General features: G+C 42.1%; 2 protein-coding genes across 3 annotated transcripts; one reads left to right on the forward strand and one right to left on the reverse strand.

The window, feature by feature from the left end:
• Nucleotides 1-20: 20 nt before the first annotated feature.
• On the reverse strand, nucleotides 21-8,136 carry plcd1a (phospholipase C, delta 1a). Of its 2 annotated transcripts, none has more exons than XM_088363572.1 (15): nucleotides 7,947-8,136; nucleotides 5,725-5,883; nucleotides 4,059-4,287; nucleotides 3,850-3,979; nucleotides 3,557-3,785; nucleotides 3,295-3,496; nucleotides 3,065-3,209; nucleotides 2,830-2,982; nucleotides 2,569-2,712; nucleotides 2,177-2,333; nucleotides 1,717-1,833; nucleotides 1,472-1,650; nucleotides 1,070-1,205; nucleotides 837-986; nucleotides 21-592 (listed from the first exon to the last, which is right to left on the reverse strand). In XM_088363572.1, the coding sequence occupies exons 1-15, from the start codon at nucleotides 7,975-7,977 to the stop codon at nucleotides 501-503; spliced, it is 2,253 nt and encodes a 750-aa protein (XP_088219698.1). In that variant the 5' UTR covers nucleotides 7,978-8,136; the 3' UTR covers nucleotides 21-500. The 2 variants fall into 2 exon arrangements, with proteins under 2 accessions (XP_088219698.1, XP_088219696.1); XM_088363570.1 differs by lacking the exon at nucleotides 7,947-8,136 and adding an exon at nucleotides 7,134-7,481.
• Nucleotides 6,661-19,066, forward strand: dlec1 (DLEC1 cilia and flagella associated protein). Its single transcript, XM_088363561.1, has 39 exons — nucleotides 6,661-7,118; nucleotides 10,406-10,711; nucleotides 10,870-10,992; nucleotides 11,057-11,213; nucleotides 11,288-11,401; nucleotides 11,479-11,636; nucleotides 11,701-11,900; nucleotides 12,014-12,098; nucleotides 12,179-12,266; nucleotides 12,395-12,568; nucleotides 12,643-12,779; nucleotides 12,853-12,945; nucleotides 13,056-13,146; nucleotides 13,210-13,372; nucleotides 13,440-13,632; nucleotides 13,743-13,819; nucleotides 13,873-14,044; nucleotides 14,105-14,201; nucleotides 14,282-14,412; nucleotides 14,484-14,645; nucleotides 14,717-14,847; nucleotides 15,062-15,212; nucleotides 15,345-15,461; nucleotides 15,528-15,649; nucleotides 15,721-15,903; nucleotides 15,966-16,033; nucleotides 16,107-16,258; nucleotides 16,351-16,466; nucleotides 16,532-16,602; nucleotides 16,725-16,924; nucleotides 17,063-17,200; nucleotides 17,272-17,394; nucleotides 17,462-17,556; nucleotides 17,636-17,720; nucleotides 17,790-17,987; nucleotides 18,067-18,216; nucleotides 18,292-18,442; nucleotides 18,559-18,679; nucleotides 18,745-19,066. Exons 2-39 carry the CDS (start codon nucleotides 10,628-10,630, stop codon nucleotides 18,842-18,844), a joined length of 4,971 nt encoding a protein of 1,656 aa, XP_088219687.1. The 5' UTR covers nucleotides 6,661-7,118; nucleotides 10,406-10,627; the 3' UTR covers nucleotides 18,845-19,066.
• Nucleotides 19,067-19,794: the final 728 nt, after the last annotated feature.

Here is a 19,794-nt window from a genome sequence, read left to right on the forward strand (position 1 = left end):
GTTCATGCAAAAGGACAACATCTTGCTGATGGTTTTATTAGACAAGTAGTGTAAAAGAATAGAGACATATGCAGTTGATGGATTATCAGCGGGATAATTTGCAATCCAGGTTTTAATAACGGTAACAATAATAATAAGTCAACATAATAGCCCTAAAAAATTAGGCTTTGTGTGTTAGATGACAAAAAACAACTCACATTATGTTTGTTCATACAGTTTTCTAACGGACAATTAGATCATTTGTTTTGACAAAAACATACGAAATTCCATAAAAAAAAGCCTTAGTGTAGCTTGTCAGAAAATACCATCTACATAAATTAAATACTATCATCTTCAATGTTCTTCCTTCCAACCTGAGCTTATTACCACCAGTGGGACGAATACATTCAAATACTCTCCATACTCGTTCACTTTGGCTTATTGGCTTAGTTATTGTGCAGACATTGTTGCATTAAAAAAAAAAATACAATAATTGGTAGGAGCAGAAATTTTCCCCTGCGTTAATTGGCATCCAGGAGCATGATGTGCACGAAGAGGCCGGCCGACGAGATCAGGTCGCCATTCTTGTTAAGAAGCGGAACGTGCCTATAACCTGGGGGGGTACAAATAGTAATAATAAATAAGCGGAAGTACGATTTATCGTGATTTAACTGCACAATGACTAATTTACATTGCAGCAAAACGTCATTTTGGCAGTTTTGTTACATGAAAATATGAAACATTTTCAAAGGTTTTGTGAAATACTATATTTTGGGTTATTTTTGTCCAAATCAAAGAAAAAAAAAAAATTAACACATAAAGAATATATGGGAGTGTGGATGCGGTATGCTCGTTACCGTTCTGCACACAGGTAAGCGGCAGGCAGTACTGGCCAATGAGGTCGTTAGCCGACGTAGCATCATAGTCCTCCACAACCACTCGTAAGATGGCCAGCTCAGGAACGTGGATGTCGAACTGGAATCGCTCGTTCCACATGGGATTAAATCCTACACAATGAAATGAACGTAGCATGGAACACGGGATGCTTCTGTGTGTTTGTGTGTGTGAGCGGGGGTGTATATCAGCTCACCATTATTATCAATGTAGTGCGTCTCCTTGATGGCGTTGTCAGCCCGCACGCCGTACATCTCTAACCTCACCAGGGGGTCCACGATGGATTTCTGTTTGTCCACGTTGAGCTTGGGTAACTGCTGGGCCGAGATCACCTGCAAGGTATCCCGTATTACAACCGTTACCGTGGAAATTGAAACTTTTTAATTGCTTGCATACATATATGTATATAAATATTTTCAAATAAAATATTGTGTTACTTTTTTAATGTTACAGAAAAAAAGTGCTGATTTTTATGCAAAAAATATTATCCTCTAATTATTAAAAACATTGTTACTTTTTGAATATTACAGAAAAAAAGTGCAGATTTTTATGCAAAAAAAAAAACCTGAATGATTTTTGTGTGTGTTTACAGGCTCACCATGACATGGAGGGTCTTCTTCCTCAGCCAGGGTCCGTCGGAAAGCACGATAGGGTCGAACTGAGAAGAGGGATCTCTTTGGAATTCCGGCTTGAGGATGTAGCCGCTCATGCCGTTGGGTAGGAAGCGGCCCTGATTGATCTGCATCTCCTTGCCGGGTGTCTGGAAGTTGAGCGCCACTGCCAAAACAAAGGTGATGTTATTTTTTGGGTGAGTCGGTGGATGTGTGAAGGGGCAAGACGCACCTATTTGGCAACCAGCATTCCACAAGGGCACCGGGTTGTAGTTGGATGAGTCAGTTCTAGAGCCACCAGGATAGGTCCGGCTCAGCTTGTCAATGTTGTGGTGCATGTAGGCCGTGGCTGAAAGGAAATTTTGTTTCGTTACCATTCCTGTTTTGTGTGTTTGTGCCTGACGCACAAAACAGGAATGGTAAGAGGTCAAACAGGCGACACATTCTGAACACGTTCACTGATTTGCATACACACTTCAACAAATTACTCATAAAATGTTTGAAGAAATATTTTTGGACAAAAGCTTTGAAAATTATGATTTTTTTGCCTTTTACTAAATTCTTTCTACGAATCTTACAAAAGCACAATTGGCACAAATTAGCTTTAGTAAACTCCCTTATCGTCATTTCTGATAGGCGGCACATCTTTGGACTTTTTTTTTTATATGCATTTCAGTTGGCTGTGAACTTACGCGAGTTCTCAGCTAAATTGAAGGCTTTGCTCTCCTTGAAGGAGGACATTTCGTTAAAGTCCAACTTATCCCTGGCGTGTTCAAAACCATTGAAATGGACGCTCTTGCAGTAGACGACCACATCTGACAGCTCCTTCGCCAGTTTGATCTTTGATTTCTGAGGGAAAAGTTGGGACCATACAAAATGTGTAAAAAATTAAATTATCATGACATAAAATGGCATTTATAATCCAAATGTTTTTCCTCCTTCTAATATTACAAAGTGTTTCTCAGAAAATCACCAATTTTGAAACATTTAAAAAAAATTATCTAAAATTCCCACTTTTATCTCCTAATATTACTTTTTTTTCTAACATACATTTTCTGTGATGACTTACAACGACTTGACAAACCTTTTGAGGCGCTTTTTGTCCGTTCTCTTGCTCCGCTGCCTCATCCTCCTCGGACACCGTGCCGTCTGAGATTGTGTTGTTGTTGAACATGGCGTCCAATTTGTTTAGGCACTTTCCCTTGATCAAGAACTTGCCCTTGAGCTCCTGTGGAAGACAAATGGTTAGCCTATAAAAACAGAGGCTCTCAAAGTAGGATACATGAAACAAATTAGGGAAACGTCCTGGTAAGATTATTTATTCTAATAAAGTTCTTCTGCTAACCTCTGGTGAGGGGAAGGTGGTGGGGATAACCTTCCCGAGGGGCTTGTTGACCAAGGCGTCCCCCAGGATGGAGACAATGTAGTGGGCCATGAGTTTCTGCTGGTCAACACTGCAATGGTTCTCCAAGGACAGAATGACGGGGTAGTCCGACGTCTGGGTGGAGAAGCGAAAGCTATGTTAGCATGCTCGCAATGCACTATTAATATAATTTATGTATGAAGGGAAGGCCTGGTACCTTAAAGGCATAGTCTTTGATGACTTTGATTACGTCCCTGAAGAGGATTTTAGAAGTGAGCGTGTATCCGTGGTAGATGACGGGCTCGCCGTTGGGGCCGTCCCAAATGTCAAGCTCCACGCAGCGGCAACTCTTCATCAGAGCTCTGAAGAAATAAAGTAGTTTAGTAAATAATCGCTCAGTACATCAATATATGTTTTGTCCATATACGTTTTTTTTTTTTTTTTTACCTAATGTAGGCTTCAGTGCTGCTGGGTCCTTTGAGCTGGTCATGGGTGAGATACGTGTTATGCGAGGAAGATATGTAGTAATGGTTGAGAGGCTGCGTCATGTCCTGGTAGACGTTCTTGTAGGCCGGGTTGAAGATGTCGCTGTCTTCGTGTTGGAGGAACATCTGGAAGCCGTCTTTGGTCATGAGATGATTCTGTTTGGCTGAAGGGACAATGGAAATAAGGAAAATGTTTGACTGGAATTTTCCTGATGCCAACCTACCCGTTTCATCCACCTCGTATTTTTCGATCAGTCGCAGAACATCCGACGCGGTGGCGTTCTCCCTCTGCTCGTTCAGCAGGAAGTTGAGCAGGTCCCGAGCGCTCATCTGACCATCTGTTTGAGCGTAGTTCTGGTAGATGACGTCTATCTCCTCGCGCTGGGTCAGCAGGTCGTAAAACCTCTTGATCTCAAAGTCTTCCAAGTAGCCCGAGTTGGACTCGTCACATTTCTAGAAGATAATGTGAATTTGCAAGGTGCTCTCTGCCTGACTTCAAATTCTGAAGTGCTACCACCTTAAAAAGTGCTTCGGCGTACGTGTCGTCGACTTCAATGTTGACGTGTCGCAAGAAGCGCTTCAGCTCTTTCAGGTTCATTTTGTTGTCCTCGTTCTTGTCCGCTTTGCGCATGCAGTCGATGATCCAGCTAGCGATCGGATGCAAGGATTTCATTTCAACTTGGAATCTCAAACTCAACACCTTAGGGTTTTTTTTGTCAAGGATACTGCTCGGTCTTCTGTTGCCGGCTGAGGTTGCGCATGTTGTTCAAGACCTTCTCAAAGCTTTTCACCCACTGATTGGCTTCTTCCTTATCGGTAGCCATCAGATCCAGGACTTTCTTGCGGCCCTTGAAGACGATGGAAAAGCAACGTTCTTCCTCGCTCGGGTCGATGTGCTTGGTCAGACCCTCGGATTGGCGGCCATTGCGTACAGAATCGATGTCGTCGACTGAGACTGTGTGGAGACAAATGTTTTCGAACGTGAAAAATAGTATTCTTAGCTGCAAAACAATTGTAGACATGTAGAACTGTGGATGCCAGAAAATCCACTTATTGATTTCCTACTGGCAAAACAAAACTGAAAAGATACCTTAGAGAAACATCAATATTCGATATGATGCATGCTAGGCTGTCAAGGCTAGAAATAAAGATAAGCCTCATGTCTAACTGAACTGATGAGTTGACTTCCTTCCTGAAACCGAACGGGGTCTGCAGCGAATCCACCGCGGTGTGCCAGAAACTGGTTGTCTAGTCTATCAACAGGAAGCAGTGTGTGTTCTCACTGTTGGCTCTTCGAAAAAGAAAAGGCATATTCTTGTTCTCTGAGTTTATGTGGAAAAAGTAGAATGTATTGACGGTATACACGAAAGAGTAAATAATTTTAATTTATTTTTCAAGTGCATTTATTGATTGTAAATAATTATTTATAGCCAAATGAATTATTTTAAATAAATTATTTTACTATTTTACTTTATAACAATTTTATTTTTTAGCCATTTTACATGCAATGTGGCCCTTGAGTGAAAGAAAATTGCCTGACCTTGTTCATTTGCATTTTTCCTAATGAGCATATTCCACAAGGGTTTACGTAATAACTGTGATTACATTCCCCAATGTGCATTCCGTAAACATGAAAAAAAATATGCCCCAATGGATAATCTTATAAAGCAGCCCCTCGAGGCATCAAATTGTGGTCAAGCCAAGCATTAAAATTCTTGCACATTCCAGGGGGAAATTGGATTACTTGCCCAATCTGATGGCCTCATTTAAACCGCTCAAATGTAGACAACAAAAATGGACATTACCAGGGATAAAAGACATTTTGTTCCACCTGCAAGAGTTTTTTTTTTTTGTCTAAAGCAGGGGTCTCAAACTCTTTTCCATAATGGGGTTAAAATGAAACGCCTCAACTCATGTCAACCACTAGAAATGTTGTACAGAATTTCTTAAATCCAATTAGGAAGAAAAAATGGCTTTGCTTCAGTGAGATCAACCCAAAAAAAATGACAATACAGGACTTGACGTATGTGGTTTAATGAAAGTCTTTGTTCTGTGGAGAATCCATGCGGAGGCAACGGGAAAGGTCAAACTTGAAGAAGGGAGGGGGGGGGGGGGCAACAATGACAAGGTGGTGGTGGTTGGTGAGGGCGCTGTCACCAACCCAAAAACTTGGGCGGCGCTCACACCCTTGAAGGGGAGCGTTTGTGTAACGCTTGGGAATTTGGATGGAAAATTTCCATTTGGAGGCGGGAAATATGCAAGGGAAAGTCAGCGGCAAAATATTTCCTCTGTGCCACGTGAGACGCAACCACATTCAAAACAAGCACAACACATGTTTTCACTAGTAAAGTTAGAATTCCCCTGTTTATGAAAAGTAGCTTTTTTTACTCACACGTATGCTTGCGTTTGAAGGGCTTGCTGGACTCATGCCACACCGTCTTGCAGTCCTCCTGTAACCGGTAGAAGCGGGATTTCTGCCAGGAGCGGGACCGAATCTTGGTCAGCATGCCGCCAACTAGCAGAAAGTTTAGATCTGGGTCGCCCTCCAAACCTGGGGAAAAGGAGAAAAAAAAAAATCTATTAGATCCAATATGTCAAAGCCGATGAGATTTATAACTGGTGTCGATATCACTCTTATCCCAATAGTTTTTCAAAAGCATCCAGAGCTAATTTCTTCTGTTTTTTTTTTTTTATATTAGAACAACTTGGAAGTCAACCAGCTCTTGTTCCACTTAAGTTTCACTATTGCTATTTTTTGCCTTTCCCACTGTGCATCATCAACGTGACTTGGGTAATATGCAGAAGTGAATCATTCCTTGGATTTAAAAAAAAAAAAAACGCTACACAGTCACAAAGCCTCAATTTAGTTCTGCTTTCACCAGAATGAGCTTTTAATGTGGAATTTGAGATGAGCAGGTCAAAACGCTGATTTCGGTGCTTTTGCAAGGGCGTGGGAGGCGTCTGCCGAAAATGACTTGAGACTTGACTTGAGACTTATTGACAACTAATCAGCAGGACAAAACTGTTGCATTTGGGTGTTAAATTAGAATAAGACCTGCAAAGTAAATCCAGTTTAAGAAGGGTAGATATGAGTTTAGTCTAACACTGTTCGTTTTGGGGCAGAAACTGCAAGTATTGTCTCATCGAGGGCACGTCAGGACTGCAATGCCGTGCCTCGGAAAAAAGGCGTCAGGGTAGTAGGCAGGGATTTCTGACATTTTTTTTCCCCCCACCCAAACAGAGGGCTTTGAGACATCACAAAAATGCTCACATTGCTGCAATGTGCATGTTTCAGGAAATCAAGCATCATTATTGTGTTAGCCACAAAAGAGAAAACTGCATGCCTCTTATTAGTGTGATTCATAACTTATAAGAATCATGATTTTTTTTTTTCTTTTTAAAGATATCAGTAGGGCTGTCACTATAGATTTAGAATTGATTATTCCAAAATAAGATACAAAATAATTTGCATTATAAAGTATTTTAAAACCCTTTCCCCCCTGATTATTTTGTAACTACACAATTTTTAAACAATTATTGAATGATTTAAAAACAACTAAAAACAGATTTGATGTCGATTCAATTCGACACCTCTCGATACCAGATGATGAATCACATATTTTCACTTCTGAAGCTTCATTAACAAGTCTTGCTTCTGCATTTATTCCACTCTGAAGCCTTCAAGCTCCAGTGAAGAGGTCCTCTGTGCGCTCAAAGATGGAATGCATAGCTCCAGGCAATCGTGAGGACGCCTTTAAAGATCTCTGGGTCAAAACTCAAGCAGAGGTGGGTCTTACTCACCGATCCGTTTTCCATTCTCTTGGGCCAGTTTTTTCACGCGCTGCTGGTGAGCCAGCTCTTCCGACGGACTCCTTATAGCCTTTTGTTCGCAGCAAGACATCGTGCAAGAAAATATTTCTGAACTGCCGAGATTTAGGAACTGAATCTCGGATAACGGGGGAGAAAAGGGGCAAAGAGCGCTTCTGCGCTCCGTCACTGGGCGGGTCCGAATTCGCGTCTTATTACCGCTATTTGTGCAACTTTAAAACATGTATAGTGAAAGCCTCCCATAATCGGTGTCCATTGTTGGAATCCCTTTGTTTATATACTCCACACACGCGCCAGCAAGTTTGGGCAAGTCTTCTGTCAACTCCGTACAAGATGATAAACAAAAGTGTCATATGACGGTAGTGACCTAAGAGCAGACGATTCTCATGCGATGACGAACATTAAACTGAAGAGGTCGAAAAATGGAGCAATACTAAAAATATAATACATAATGTCGTGCAACGAATGATCAATCAAACTGTGCACGCAATGTCTTCAATGATCTCTAATTTCATTTCTATTCGTAACATTTGGCATAATTTTGTTTTGTATTTGGTGGGTTATTATTTGGGTTGTTATGTATCATAAAATGCACATATATTGCAGTATTATATTTATTATAATATAATATGTATATATAGTATATACCATATAATATATATTATATACCAATACCAAAAAGTATTATATATAATACCAAGAGGCACAAATTGATAACCCTCCTTGAGAGTTTTCTATTGGAGCACATGAAAAGGAACTGGGCTGTAAATTTGTCATCCAACTCACTGTGTTTCCCTGCAGCACCATTGGCCTCCATATTCCGCTTTGAGTCAGTGTGTGCTGGGGGCCGAAGGTCCTCCGCTCGGTCCTCCTCCTCCTTCGTAATCCCGACCGTAAAATGTATATGTTGTTCAAATGGAATTTCCCCCTACCTTGCCTCTCCACTCTCTGAGCCGCAGTGTGTAGCTGCCAACAGCCCCGTTGACTCTATATGAGCCAGTTCAGTCCACACCCACTACTGCCATGCCGGTCTGACAAGTACTTTCATGCATGCGGGAATGAAGACTTTGGAATTCAACCCATTGTAACATGCAACAAATGCAATGCAAAATATGTTTTCACTTTGCACTGTCAATGTTCTGTAATGAGGCCTTCAAAGTCATGCCTGATTTGAGAAGTTTCAGTTAAGCTCCTGTTTTCTTTTCACTCAGTTTCTTTGCGGTGTTGTGCAATATGCTTTTTTTTTTTTTTTTAGAAAGGGTGGGGTACGGGCAAAGCGATTTTAAAAGCCATGTAGAAAATTATTTGGAATGCTTCCGCCACTTCCAGGGATCTGCCCTCGAACTGACAAGTGACAATGAAGTGCTGGCTCATTGAGTGAAAATACGATCCAGTCGTAGTTTGGTCCCCTTTGTGAGTAGTGGAACATTTGCATTAGAAAAGCCTAACCCTAATTTAAAAAAAAAAAAAGTAACTGGATTTAAAAACGGATGTCAAGTGTAAAATTCTTGATTGGGGTGTGGTGACAAAAAGCATTCCACAGACAAATTAAAAAGCCACTGGTTTTAAATAACAAAAAGGGACATACTACGTACAGTAAGTCTTCTGTAATGCCAAAAATGCAGACATGTATTGGTGCTAATCAGAAATAAAATGGTGAAATCAATTGTTTTTAGAGTCAACAGGTTTAAAAGGTGTGCACTTGTCATCTGTCCCCATGCCAGCACTTAAATCACAGTCAATAATGAGTCAAAGTATAATACTCTTAAGGGAGAAGGATTTTTTTGAGAGATTGACAGTCACATATCAGCAACATGTCATCCGTGTCTACTCACAAGGTCTTGACATGTTTTTGGACATGTAACATAGGTTTCATCACGTCAAAGTTGAATGTTAAGCTTCATTATCCCACTAGAGATGCTGCGCCCACTCTGACTTAAAAAAAAAAACTTAGAAAACAAAACATCTGACCAGACAATTATCTCAGTGCAAAAAATATTTAAGATGATTCAATCAGGCACTTTTTTTTTTCTTTTCTATGGCTATTGAATGAGCTCTCACTATAATGGTTGATGTGAACGGCACGTCAGCAGTCGACAAACAGGGGCCTCTTGTGCCTGATTGGATTGTTACATTATAAAGAGCCACACACATGCCTCTTTGTGCGCCTTTATTATTAGAGTAAGCCGACAGTCTGATCGAGTCTCTCGCCGGCCGCCGGGTTGTGTAAACAGAAAAAAAGTTACAAAGCAACTGTTTTGTTATAGTTGACCAACCCGGCGATTTGAGAGAGCTGCTTAGAGGTTAATGGAAAAGAAATCGAACGCCACACCTTGTGTAACAGTCCAAGCAGGTTTATTTGCTAATGTGGTGTTGTGTGTTGATAGCTGCAGGCAATAAAAGAACCTTCTTTTTTTTATTTTATTTTTTTTATAAAAACGACTTGACACTCATTTGATTGCACTTTACATTTTTACATAAGAATAGTTGTGTTCAGTAGTAAAATCAGTTAAAATAATTCTAAAAAAAAATTCAAATTGTGCCAAATAGCTCACTTCACATAGGCACATGCAGAGGTCACTAGGTCATCACTGTCACAGGAGAGAGGAGCCAAATTTGGGTGAGAGGTGAAGTGCACCCTCAATTGGTTGTTACCAATGGCATGAATTTTGAGATTTGACCAAAAGTGTTCCCCAGTTTGTGCATACCCAACCCCTTCTATATAAAAACAAAAATAAGATCTGTGAAACCCTGCAAAGAAGGCAGATGAACTAACTATTCATACATTGCTCATGCACACATTTGCCTATTCATTGCAATTTGTGTATTTCTATTTGCATGACACAATTTTATGTCACTGTTTTACCGAGAAAACACTAATTTCTGGTGATATGCTGCCCTCCTGTGGTTAAAAGTAATAGTGCTGTTCAAACCTTCAGTTTAGTAATCTATTTAGTCCTCCAAATGAAAGAAACAAAATTGTCCTATGTGTACGTTAAAATGATTTTTCAAAGCCATGTCACTCATTAAATAGGCTCGAGGCTGCCTTATTTTCGGGTCCTCACAGTGTTGCTAGGCAACGACCTGTACACAAAATCACCGACGGTCGTTTTCGTCTACAAAGTTAAGAGATAAGCTTGTATTTCAAAACCAGAGAAAAACACAATGCATATTCCGTGTTTTTCCCGTGGCATCATTTATTTGATAAAAGTTGTGTGGTTTGCGTTTTGCGTCTTTTGGTACAGATTTGTGAAGAAAAATGGCAATGAATAGTTGCCGTCGTTGGTTTCCACGACGACAGTTGTGACGTCACAAAACCAACACTCCAAACTTCTAAGTACCTATACATTCTTTTGAGTGTAAAACTTTATTTTTAAAATGTGTTTCTAAATCAATTTAGCAAATGTGGGACATCAAGATTCTAACACTGACGTTTGGTTCCTAGATCAACTTTTTCCAAGGTAGTCATGCTGCAGGAGCAACAAGAGCAGAGACCTTCTCGGTCTGATCCTCCTGTGGACATTCACACACCTGCTTCTGCAAAATCACAGGTAATTGACCTACATTGGTTCCTAAACTGGTTTCCCTGGACCCTCATAGATCTAACATTGCTTATGGGTTCTGTAAATGATTTGCAATAAATTGTCATTGTTGAAATCACTCTTGCAGATGCCACACATGCACATCCATAATGTATTTTGTTTATAAGGACATTTCTCACGTGTTGGCCAGCACCTTTAAGGAACTTTACACCAACGTGACACCATGCAACCTTATAAAGGCAAGAGGGAGGAGCAGCTATCATGACAAATATGTTGAAGAGCTCAAACGGGTAAATTCGACTGTGTGAGGAGAACATCGCAAGATGCTTGGCTACTAATAACATCTCTCAAAAGGTTCGGGCTGAATATAACCAGCGGATAAAAGAAGCAGATATGCTGGAGAGCCACATCATCCAGGCCAGAGCTCGGGCGGCTGGCACGGAGCGACGGACCACGGAACGGATGAAGGAGGACTTCATGGATGTGCCTGATCTTCAGGGCCTCCCTCCAGGTGGCAAAAATATCCACTCCAACCTAAAATCACTTGATTATCAAAACTGACCATCTCATTTTTCTCTCTTGCAGTCAAGTCAGCTTTCATCTGGCATGTTGATGAAGGTCTTCTTCAAGTAAATGACCTGATTTCACCACTGGACTATATAAAGCCGCAAAAAATACAAATGAAGGCTCCAGCAATTGGTACTTTTTCCTCTCTTATCATTTTTGGGATTTTCTTTTTTATCCTTAACTCACATTTGATCTCATTCCTCGTTCAGTAAAACCAGATCTTACCAGACCCACCATTGCCTACACCATGCATGTGGCTAAAGAGGTGCACGACAACACCCTATGGAGAGTGAGGAACGAGTCAGAGTCCAGCCAAACTCTGGAGTGCAGCTCTGTGGTCCTAAAGAGCAAGAAGTCACCCACCGAGGTTTGCAGTCATCTCTTTAAGCTACACCCTAAAAATATAACTAAATGAGCCTTTCTTAATTAAGAAGATACAGACCAGACCTTTGCCCAAGTGGAAGGATGAGCCGAGCGCAACGGATCAAGCGGAGGGCAACAGTAAACTCCAGAGGATGAAGGAACGGCAACGCATTCTCCAAAATCCACGCTTCCTGCCTCCGAAAGATCACCAGGGTGCCGCCTCCCTCATCCGCCCTCGGACGGTGAAGAAGGACGACGGCATGGAAAGGTACATTCAATTTTGAATGAGTCGGGTGTGACTTTGATTTACTTTCGAGTGTAGCTCATGAATATGCTTCAAGCTGCTCTTATGAAAATTGCTGTATTATTTCTCATTGTAAGCTCTGAAGAAAGTCCAGTTGAGGTCTTCCTGGCCATACCACCTGTTGTGCTCTTCACAGTCTACAATGTAGGACAGGTGTATGAGGTATGTATGCCTCCTTGTCGGCGCTGAATATTTCCAGTGTTTTCTAAGGTGATCCTCAATCCATCTTCTTCCCGTCTTAGACAACACTGGAGTTAAAAAATGTGAGCTTTTCCAGCCGCGACATTCGAGTGCTCCCGGCGAGCAGTTCTTACTTCACTATTGGTCTTGGTGAGCACTATTTTATTTTATTTTATTTTATTTTATTTTATTTTAAATCCAGTTCCTAGGTGTCAAGACACATTTTTGAGCAGCTTATAAAAAGATGTGCGGCGTGAATTTTGAATTCTTTTTTCCAGGGAGATTTCCTGGCCAAGGCGGTGTTGTCGCTCCAGGCATGAGTTGTAAGTTCACGGTGCGCTTCGCTCCAGACTCCCTTGCCGACTATGAAGACCGCTTAGTGGTGGAAAGTCAGGGCGAGCATGTCCTCGTAGTCCCCATCAAGGCGCAGAGGCCGCCTCCTGTTCTGACCTGTAAGTCTTCTCTGACATCAAAACAGGACAGTAAGTCCTTGAGTTGATATCTTGATGATTTTTAATTTTTCCAGTGCCGAACGTTCTGGACTGTGGTTATTGTCTCATCGGGGGAGTGAGATGCGTTGATTTCCTTTGTCAGAACATCGGTCTCAGTGCCGGAACCTTCTGTATCGTCCCAAAGAATCAGTGGCCAATCACCAATCCCAGGGTAACAAAATCTTACCTCAATGATTGCTTGATTTATTTTATTATTCTTAAAATACTTTTTTTATTCTATCCAGTCGGTGGTGACAAGTTGTTACTCAGACCAGCCTCCCTTTGCCGTCAGCCCATCTTTCTTTTCTTTGCAACCTGGTGAGACCGTTGTAGTCGAGGTGAGGTTGTGCTGGAAGAATATAATTTCAAAAATATTCCACAGTTGATCATAACATTTTTATTTATTGATGATTCCAGTCCTGATAGTTTTGTATGACTTTTGTGGCAGGCTCTTTTCTTTCCCACCACCACCGAACGCATCTGCCGGATTTTCACAATCGCGTGCGACAATTGCCAAGTGAAAGACCTTTGCGTTCAAGGTGACACCACTTTACCCCCCCTCATCTTAAAAACCAGACTCACATTCACTTTTCTGCTTTTAGGCGAAGGTCAATTGATCGCTCTTGAGCTGTTGTCCGTTTCCGGCAAGGAGCTGCCTCTTATTTTAGGGGAGGTACACGACATCACCGCAGACTACTTTGTCCGATTCGAACCGGGCAACCCTCACACGGTTCATCAGAAGACGATAGTCATCAGAAATAATGTGTATGTATTCTTTGCATTCTTTTGATGTGTCATAAAACATTACAATGTACTGTTATCTTTATTGAAGCCATTTGGAGCTGGCTTTTCACTGGCAGATCATGAAGCCCAACCTCCAGCCGCTCCTTCCCTGTGAACTCCCCGAGCCCTTATCCATCCAGTACCAACCTGACAGAGATGATATTTTCCAAGTCGACCCGGCCTTGGGAATTCTGGCCCCCTGCCAGGATCGAGAGTTCACTATCTCCTTCTTTCCCAAGGAGGTAGGAAGAATACACTCTTCCCAATTTTCAAAGCACTCTCGTGTGCGAGAACTTTTTGAGAACCTAGAAAATTAATAAATGGATTTTTTTTTTCTTTTTTCGTGTTAAAGATGCAGGATTACCACAGCGTGTGCCATTTAGTCCTGAGCGACATCCCCCAGCTGCCCACGGAGACCAACGGCGAGAGGTAACATGATGTAAATCAAAAATTCACCTGAATAATCATTTTTCATTTTCTAGCAGGTCCAGCATCCTGCAGCCCGTTCGCGTCAGCTCCAAGGTGAGCGACACCACCGTCATGGAAATTGAAGTCAAGGGTTCTACGGAGCCTTTCAACATCCTGCTGGTGCCCTACGCCCTCATCATCCCCGGGGAAATTTTTATTTCCACCACCACACGGCGACATTTTAAGGTGCTTTGCTAAACCTGATGTACAATATTTTGTTTTTAATGATAATTCTGTTGCTGCCAGATGTGGAATAACAGCAAAACACCTGTTTCCTTCCAATGGGACCCGGTGAGCAGTACTTGTCACAAAATAGAAGTGGAGCCTGCTACTGGAAAAATTGGTATTTTAATTTTATTTTTGTATAAATGACACTGTGCCAAAAAAATAACAACACTTCTTTTTTCCTCCTTTCCCCTACAGACGAGGAAAAGTGTTTTGCTTTTGAACTGGTTGTAACCGGAGGCAAACCGGAGAAGGTGGTGACCAGTCTGCTCTGCCACATCGAGCACCGTTCCGAACCCGTCACCTTGGTGGTGGAGGTCACCTTCAAGGTAAGCAGGACTTTTCCATCTCAATTATATTTCCGTAGAATTTTCAGCCTCTTATAATATTATTTTACAAGGGTCCCAGTGTGAGCATCAGCGTACCCAGCGTGGACTTTGGTCTCATGAGACTCGGGGACCAGAGCCAGAAGACGCTATACCTCGACAACGTCACGAACCTGGATGCTTCTTGGACGCTAAAGGAGGTGCATAAGAGTCAAGATGACGGACAAGATCAGCAGGTGGAATGCATTCACATTTGGTGACAACACACTTGTTATCAACTGACTCACATTAACGTGTGTGTGTGTAGCTGATTGTCGAACCATGCAGTGGGATGCTCCCCCCTTTGACCGGCTGCAGTGTGGAGATCCATTTCACGCCGGAGTTCTGCCAAGAACTTGAAACGGAACTGGAGCTGTCAGTAGAGGATGGGACGGGATGGTAGGGAAAATGTTTATATATCTCAAGATTATGTTTTTTTATTATTATTATTATTATTACTATATATCACACAACAATTTGCGCTGCTTTAAGAATGTTTTTTTATTTATTTTATTTATTTTTTTAGAATTTACTTTTGTTTTCCACTCAAATTACTTACCATTGTTCATACTTGGAAAAAAAAACTTTTGTATGATGTCTGTGTGTTCCGCAGTCACCTACTCGTGCGTGCGAATGTGCAGTCTCCTCAGCTGTGTCTACTGAATTGCGAGCTTCTCCTCTCTGAACTCTACATGGGAGTCGCTGCAGAAGGGACCGTCACTATCTTCAACCAGACGCTCTTGCAATCCAATTTCTGCTGGGTGGTGCGTGTCCTACAAAAAAATAATTGTATTGAAGCTTTGAAGAAACTATTTCTATACAATCAATTAAAAAGTACATTTAATGTGCCTTTAAGATTGCGTTCTTGAAGTTTTCTGTACTTCTATTTTCTTCAGGAAGAGCTAAAGGGTCAGCAAGCATCTTTTTGTTCAGCAACCTTTGAACCCCTGTCAGGCACTTTAGGACCAAACGCCAGCTTGGATATCACAGTTTCCTTCATATCCCAAACAGATGTAAGACTCTTAAACACATCAAGCTATTTTTATTGATTAACCTAAATTTTTTTCCTCTCATCACAGTCTGCACTGAATGATGTCATCGCACTCTGCGAGGTGGAGGGCATGACCTCGCCTCTTGTTCTCAGCATCCTGGCGCCCACTACTCAAAGACTCAGAGTGTCCTACTCACTCCCTGACCCCAGGTGGGATTTTTTTTTTTTTTTTTTTTAATCATCATCATGAGGTCATCGCCGCTCTTCCTGTTTGTCAATAGTCCCGTTCCAGACAACAAGGAACAAGCGGAGTTGATGATCGATTTTGGTGACGTACTGCTGGCGCAACCTGTCACCAAGCAGCTGCTTATGACCAATCACACCGCCATCACGGCATCTTTCACCATCCAGGCGGAATATTTCACCTGTGACGTGGAAAAGCCCAGCAACCAATCAAAGAAAAGGTCTGAATATTCTTCCATCATTTCTCTTAATAGCTAACCCAAAAACTACTTTTATCATGAAGATCCCATTACATGAAGAAGCCGCTTCACTCCGTCCAAGCCAAGAAATTAGAGGAGCAATCACACAAGGGTATGCATGACTTCTCAAAGTTATCTTTTAAATATGAGAATAGAAGAGCCACAAATGCAATTTTAATATCCAGACTTTGTGAGCAACTTGCTGGCTAACAGAAAAGGTGCAGCCTTCTTCATCGTGCCAAGTGCCGGAACGCTGGAACCCTTTGAGACCCAAACTGTGGACGTGACCGCCTACAGCGACATGTGGGGGGAGTACAAAGATAATCTCATATGCAATGTAGGTAGATGGATGAAGATGAATCAGTCCAACTCACAAATATAAGCCAATTCTACTCTCAATTTCGACTGAGCCATTATTTTTATTTTTAGGTGGGGGCCCTTGAGCCCACCTACCTCCCTATGCAGATGCTAGTGAAAGGCTGTCCGCTCTACTTCCAAATCATAGGCCCACGTCCCGAGGACCAGTTCCAGGGACCCAATGTCCAGTAAGTGCTACAATCCACTCATTGGGTTGATTAAGCAGGTTTGTCAATATTGGTCACATCTTTAGGTTTGGTACTCGTTTATCTGGAGGTGAAACTATTTTCCGTTCTCTTCGCATCAACAATCCCACCTTTTTTGGTAAGTAGCGCTTTTGTCTTTCTTATAATATTATTCATTATTTATTTATTTATTTTTAGCTATCTATTTAATTTTTATTTTTTTATTTTTTTTAATAAAACTAACAAATCTTTTTTGGACAGATATCCGTCTGGACTGGGAGATGTACAACATCATTCCGAACGATCGCAAACTGGTGGACGTCATGATGTCGTACGGGGAAAGCTTCCCTCTCAAGGAGTCTGACGACAACCCCAAGGGAGCGGCGAAGCCTTCTAACGGCGAGGCTGTCTGGAAAACGACTCACATGTTAAGCTCGGAGGCTTCGTGCTGCAGCTCTGCTGTGAGCTTACGCGCATAAATTGTTGGATATTGATAGCGACATTTTTTTTTTCCCTCACAACTCTCGAAACACAAAGAGCCATCCAAATTTCATATAAGGTCATGGAATTAGCTCAAATACATTTTATTGTGATTTCAGGGCCCGGAACAAGAAGAAACAACCAAAGATGAAAACAACAAACTATGTTATCCCAAAAAAAAAATGCTGTCTGTCCACATTCGATCCCATGTGGGAGACAAGTCGAACGAACCCTACTGTGTCACTCCGCAGCAAATCGTACGCACAGCACAATTTAAACCGCTTTGCTTGTGTTATTAAAAATCAATATTAAGTATTGTGCCTACCAGATCATCCCGGCACAAGGGAGCAACACCGTGAACGTGTCTTTCACCCCGCTCACCCTGAGCAAAACATCTACCCAGTCCACATGCATAGGCTTGGGTCTGGGCTTCATTAGTCTGGACTCCGAGGTAAGACGCAAAATAGTCCACCCATTTTTTTTTTTTCACCCTGTCTACATATTTGTTTTTGTTCCAGGAGGCTATCTGTGTGCCGGGTAAGGTGACACGACTCCATGGTTTGGATCTGGAGCCCATTAGAGTGGACCTCCTGGCGGTGATCAAGCCTGCAGTGTAAGCAATGGGAACATGGCTATTCTTAGAACATGTGCTTCACTAGAAAATCAATGAGTTGTTTTTATTTGGTCTGCAGGCTCTTAGTACAGATGGAAGACGACAATAAAGTTTTGGGATTTCACACATCAGCTGGTGATTTAGTGAATACAGAGGGAGAGCAGGTTAGTCCAGCGCTGATACAAGCATCAGTCAATGAATCCACCATCAATAATTTTCTGGAAATTTTCTAGGTGTTCTTGGAGGAATTTGACAACGTGCAGAGCTTCCTGCTAAGGAACCCCACTGAGATCGGCTTGATCTTTCGACTCATAGCTCAGCCGCCGTTTTCATTGTACAAGGAGCCGACTCAGTCAGGGTCCAACGCCTACTGCAGATGGTCGGCCGCTGACCCCCAGACGTTGATTCTACGTTCCCAAAATAGCATGCTGGTACAACCAACTACTTGGGGATGGATAACTGATGTTGTGAAATAGTGCTGTAAATCAAATTGAAATTAAATATATACAGGTGAGGGTGGCCTTCTGCTGCTCGCCGTCACTTTTAGAGCTCATCGAGCATCCCATAGACGGCGTGACGCTCCTCACCAGTGACGATGGATACAAGCAGCTGAAGATCGAGCAGGATCTCATCATTCACTACAACAACAACAGCCAGCAGGTTAGCAGGGTGTCGTTTCAATGGCACAAAGTTCTCCTTCAGGAAGATTCTGTGAATATCAACCTTCTGTTTCAGACGGTGCCGCTGTGCGCCCACGTGGAGCTTGCCACGCTAAGCTTGTCCACCGATCACATCAATTTCGGACTCTGCTACTTGGGGCAGATGCAGGAGAAAGAAGTCAAGCTCTTTAGTATCGGCTCCCGAACTCACTGGTCATTGATTATAGGTCAATCCAATTCAAACCTTCATTCCGTGCAGCGTTAGCAAATCTAGCAGCAGTTTGGCAGATGGGGATCAATTCTTTGTGTCCCATTATTTTTGTTTCTTCTTGAAAACCTATAGAGTCGAGTGAGGACATTTCTAATGTCTTTAGCGTGACGCCCACCTCCGGGCTTCTCCGCTCCAAGGACCACCAACTGCTTCACGACCACTACCAACGTTTGGAGATCAGCTTCACGGCCAGGTAGCAAAGTGTGACACTGAGAGGCGACTTTATTTAGGACTTCATTTTATGTGTGTGTGTTGCAGTGAAGTGAAGCAGTACAAGGCCACAGTGGTGATCACCTCTATGCTGGAGAAGTATCCGCTTATCCTGGAGCTCCAAGGCACAGGATCCCGACAGATGTAGTTGAAAATGGCCTTTTTATCCCCCTCAGCTATTCGAATTTATTTTTGTACATGTTAAAATGTTATTTTAAAATAACGCCTTTACAATTCTTGTATTCAATGTTATGCAATTGGCACCTGATTGCACCTTTTTTGTAAATATGCAAAGCACAAAGACATTTGTAATTCTCAAAAATGTCATTGTGAAAGAAATTAATGTTTCCTAATGAATGCTTGTCAGTCCAGCTCCATTCATCTACGCTATAACAAAACATGATGGTAGATCATCTGGCACACAGATAAGCAGCATCAAAAAAAAAAAAACCCTTCCAAAAAAAAATCCACTGAGGGATGCAAATATCCAATTGATATTCTTTGCACTCTTGCAGCCTTACACACACGCACAGCAAGGGCATGTTTGATCACAATGAAACACTGCTGCGTGCAACCCAATGTGAAGGTCAATGGAGTCTTTGTCAGTATTGTCCTCTGCTATGTAGTCGACCGTTGCCCCTTGTTGTGTGCTTTGGGCCCATTCCAAGGCAACATACACAGCCTATTTTGTTTTTCTACCTGACTCTTCCGAGCACTGTTCTCAATTTAGTGTCAGCCGGACGTTGACTCATTTGAAGGGGAATAGAGAAAACTATCCAAACAAACCACCATCAATGCATCTCTATGACTGGGGACAAGGTGGCAGGAAATATGGAACAGTTTGAAACAGCAGGAGATGTTTCCACAAACCCTTTAGGCTTTTCAGGAAAACAAAACAAAAGCTGGTGGACTTGAACATAAAATGCTGGCAGGTATATACTGACTGTGATTTGAAGTTAGAGGGAGGGGGGGGGGGGGTGCACACTTGTGCAATGTTCCTTATGTAGTTGCACCTCTCGACGCCAGGGGACACCGTCAGTCACTTTTCTCCACGACTTGCTTGGAAATACGCCAAGCCAGACCGTCACCACTTCCTGG

This window comes from Syngnathus floridae, chromosome 20, assembly GCF_059516105.1.
Source record: "Syngnathus floridae isolate MCC-2025c chromosome 20, RoL_Sflo_1.0, whole genome shotgun sequence".
Lineage (NCBI taxonomy): Eukaryota > Metazoa > Chordata > Actinopteri > Syngnathiformes > Syngnathidae > Syngnathus > Syngnathus floridae.

What these genes read in the sequence shown, in the direction of transcription:
- plcd1a (XM_088363570.1), bottom strand. Translation starts at nt 7,233, where the DNA reads ATGTCTTGCTGCGAACAAAAGGCTATAAGGAGTCCGTCGGAAGAGCTG. An exon ending in CTTCAAACGCAAGCATACGT is followed by an intron (nt 4,288 to 5,724) that starts GTGAGTAAAAAA and finishes GTCTCCACACAG; the next exon opens with TCTCAGTCGACGACATCGAT. An exon ending in ACGCCGAAGCACTTTTTAAG is followed by an intron (nt 3,786 to 3,849) that starts GTGGTAGCACTT and finishes ATTATCTTCTAG; the next exon opens with AAATGTGACGAGTCCAACTC.
- dlec1 (XM_088363561.1), top strand. Translation starts at nt 10,628, where the DNA reads ATGCTGCAGGAGCAACAAGAGCAGAGACCTTCTCGGTCTGATCCTCCT. An exon ending in GGCCAATCACCAATCCCAGG is followed by an intron (nt 12,780 to 12,852) that starts GTAACAAAATCT and finishes TATTCTATCCAG; the next exon opens with TCGGTGGTGACAAGTTGTTA. An exon ending in ACGGAGACCAACGGCGAGAG is followed by an intron (nt 13,820 to 13,872) that starts GTAACATGATGT and finishes TTCATTTTCTAG; the next exon opens with CAGGTCCAGCATCCTGCAGC.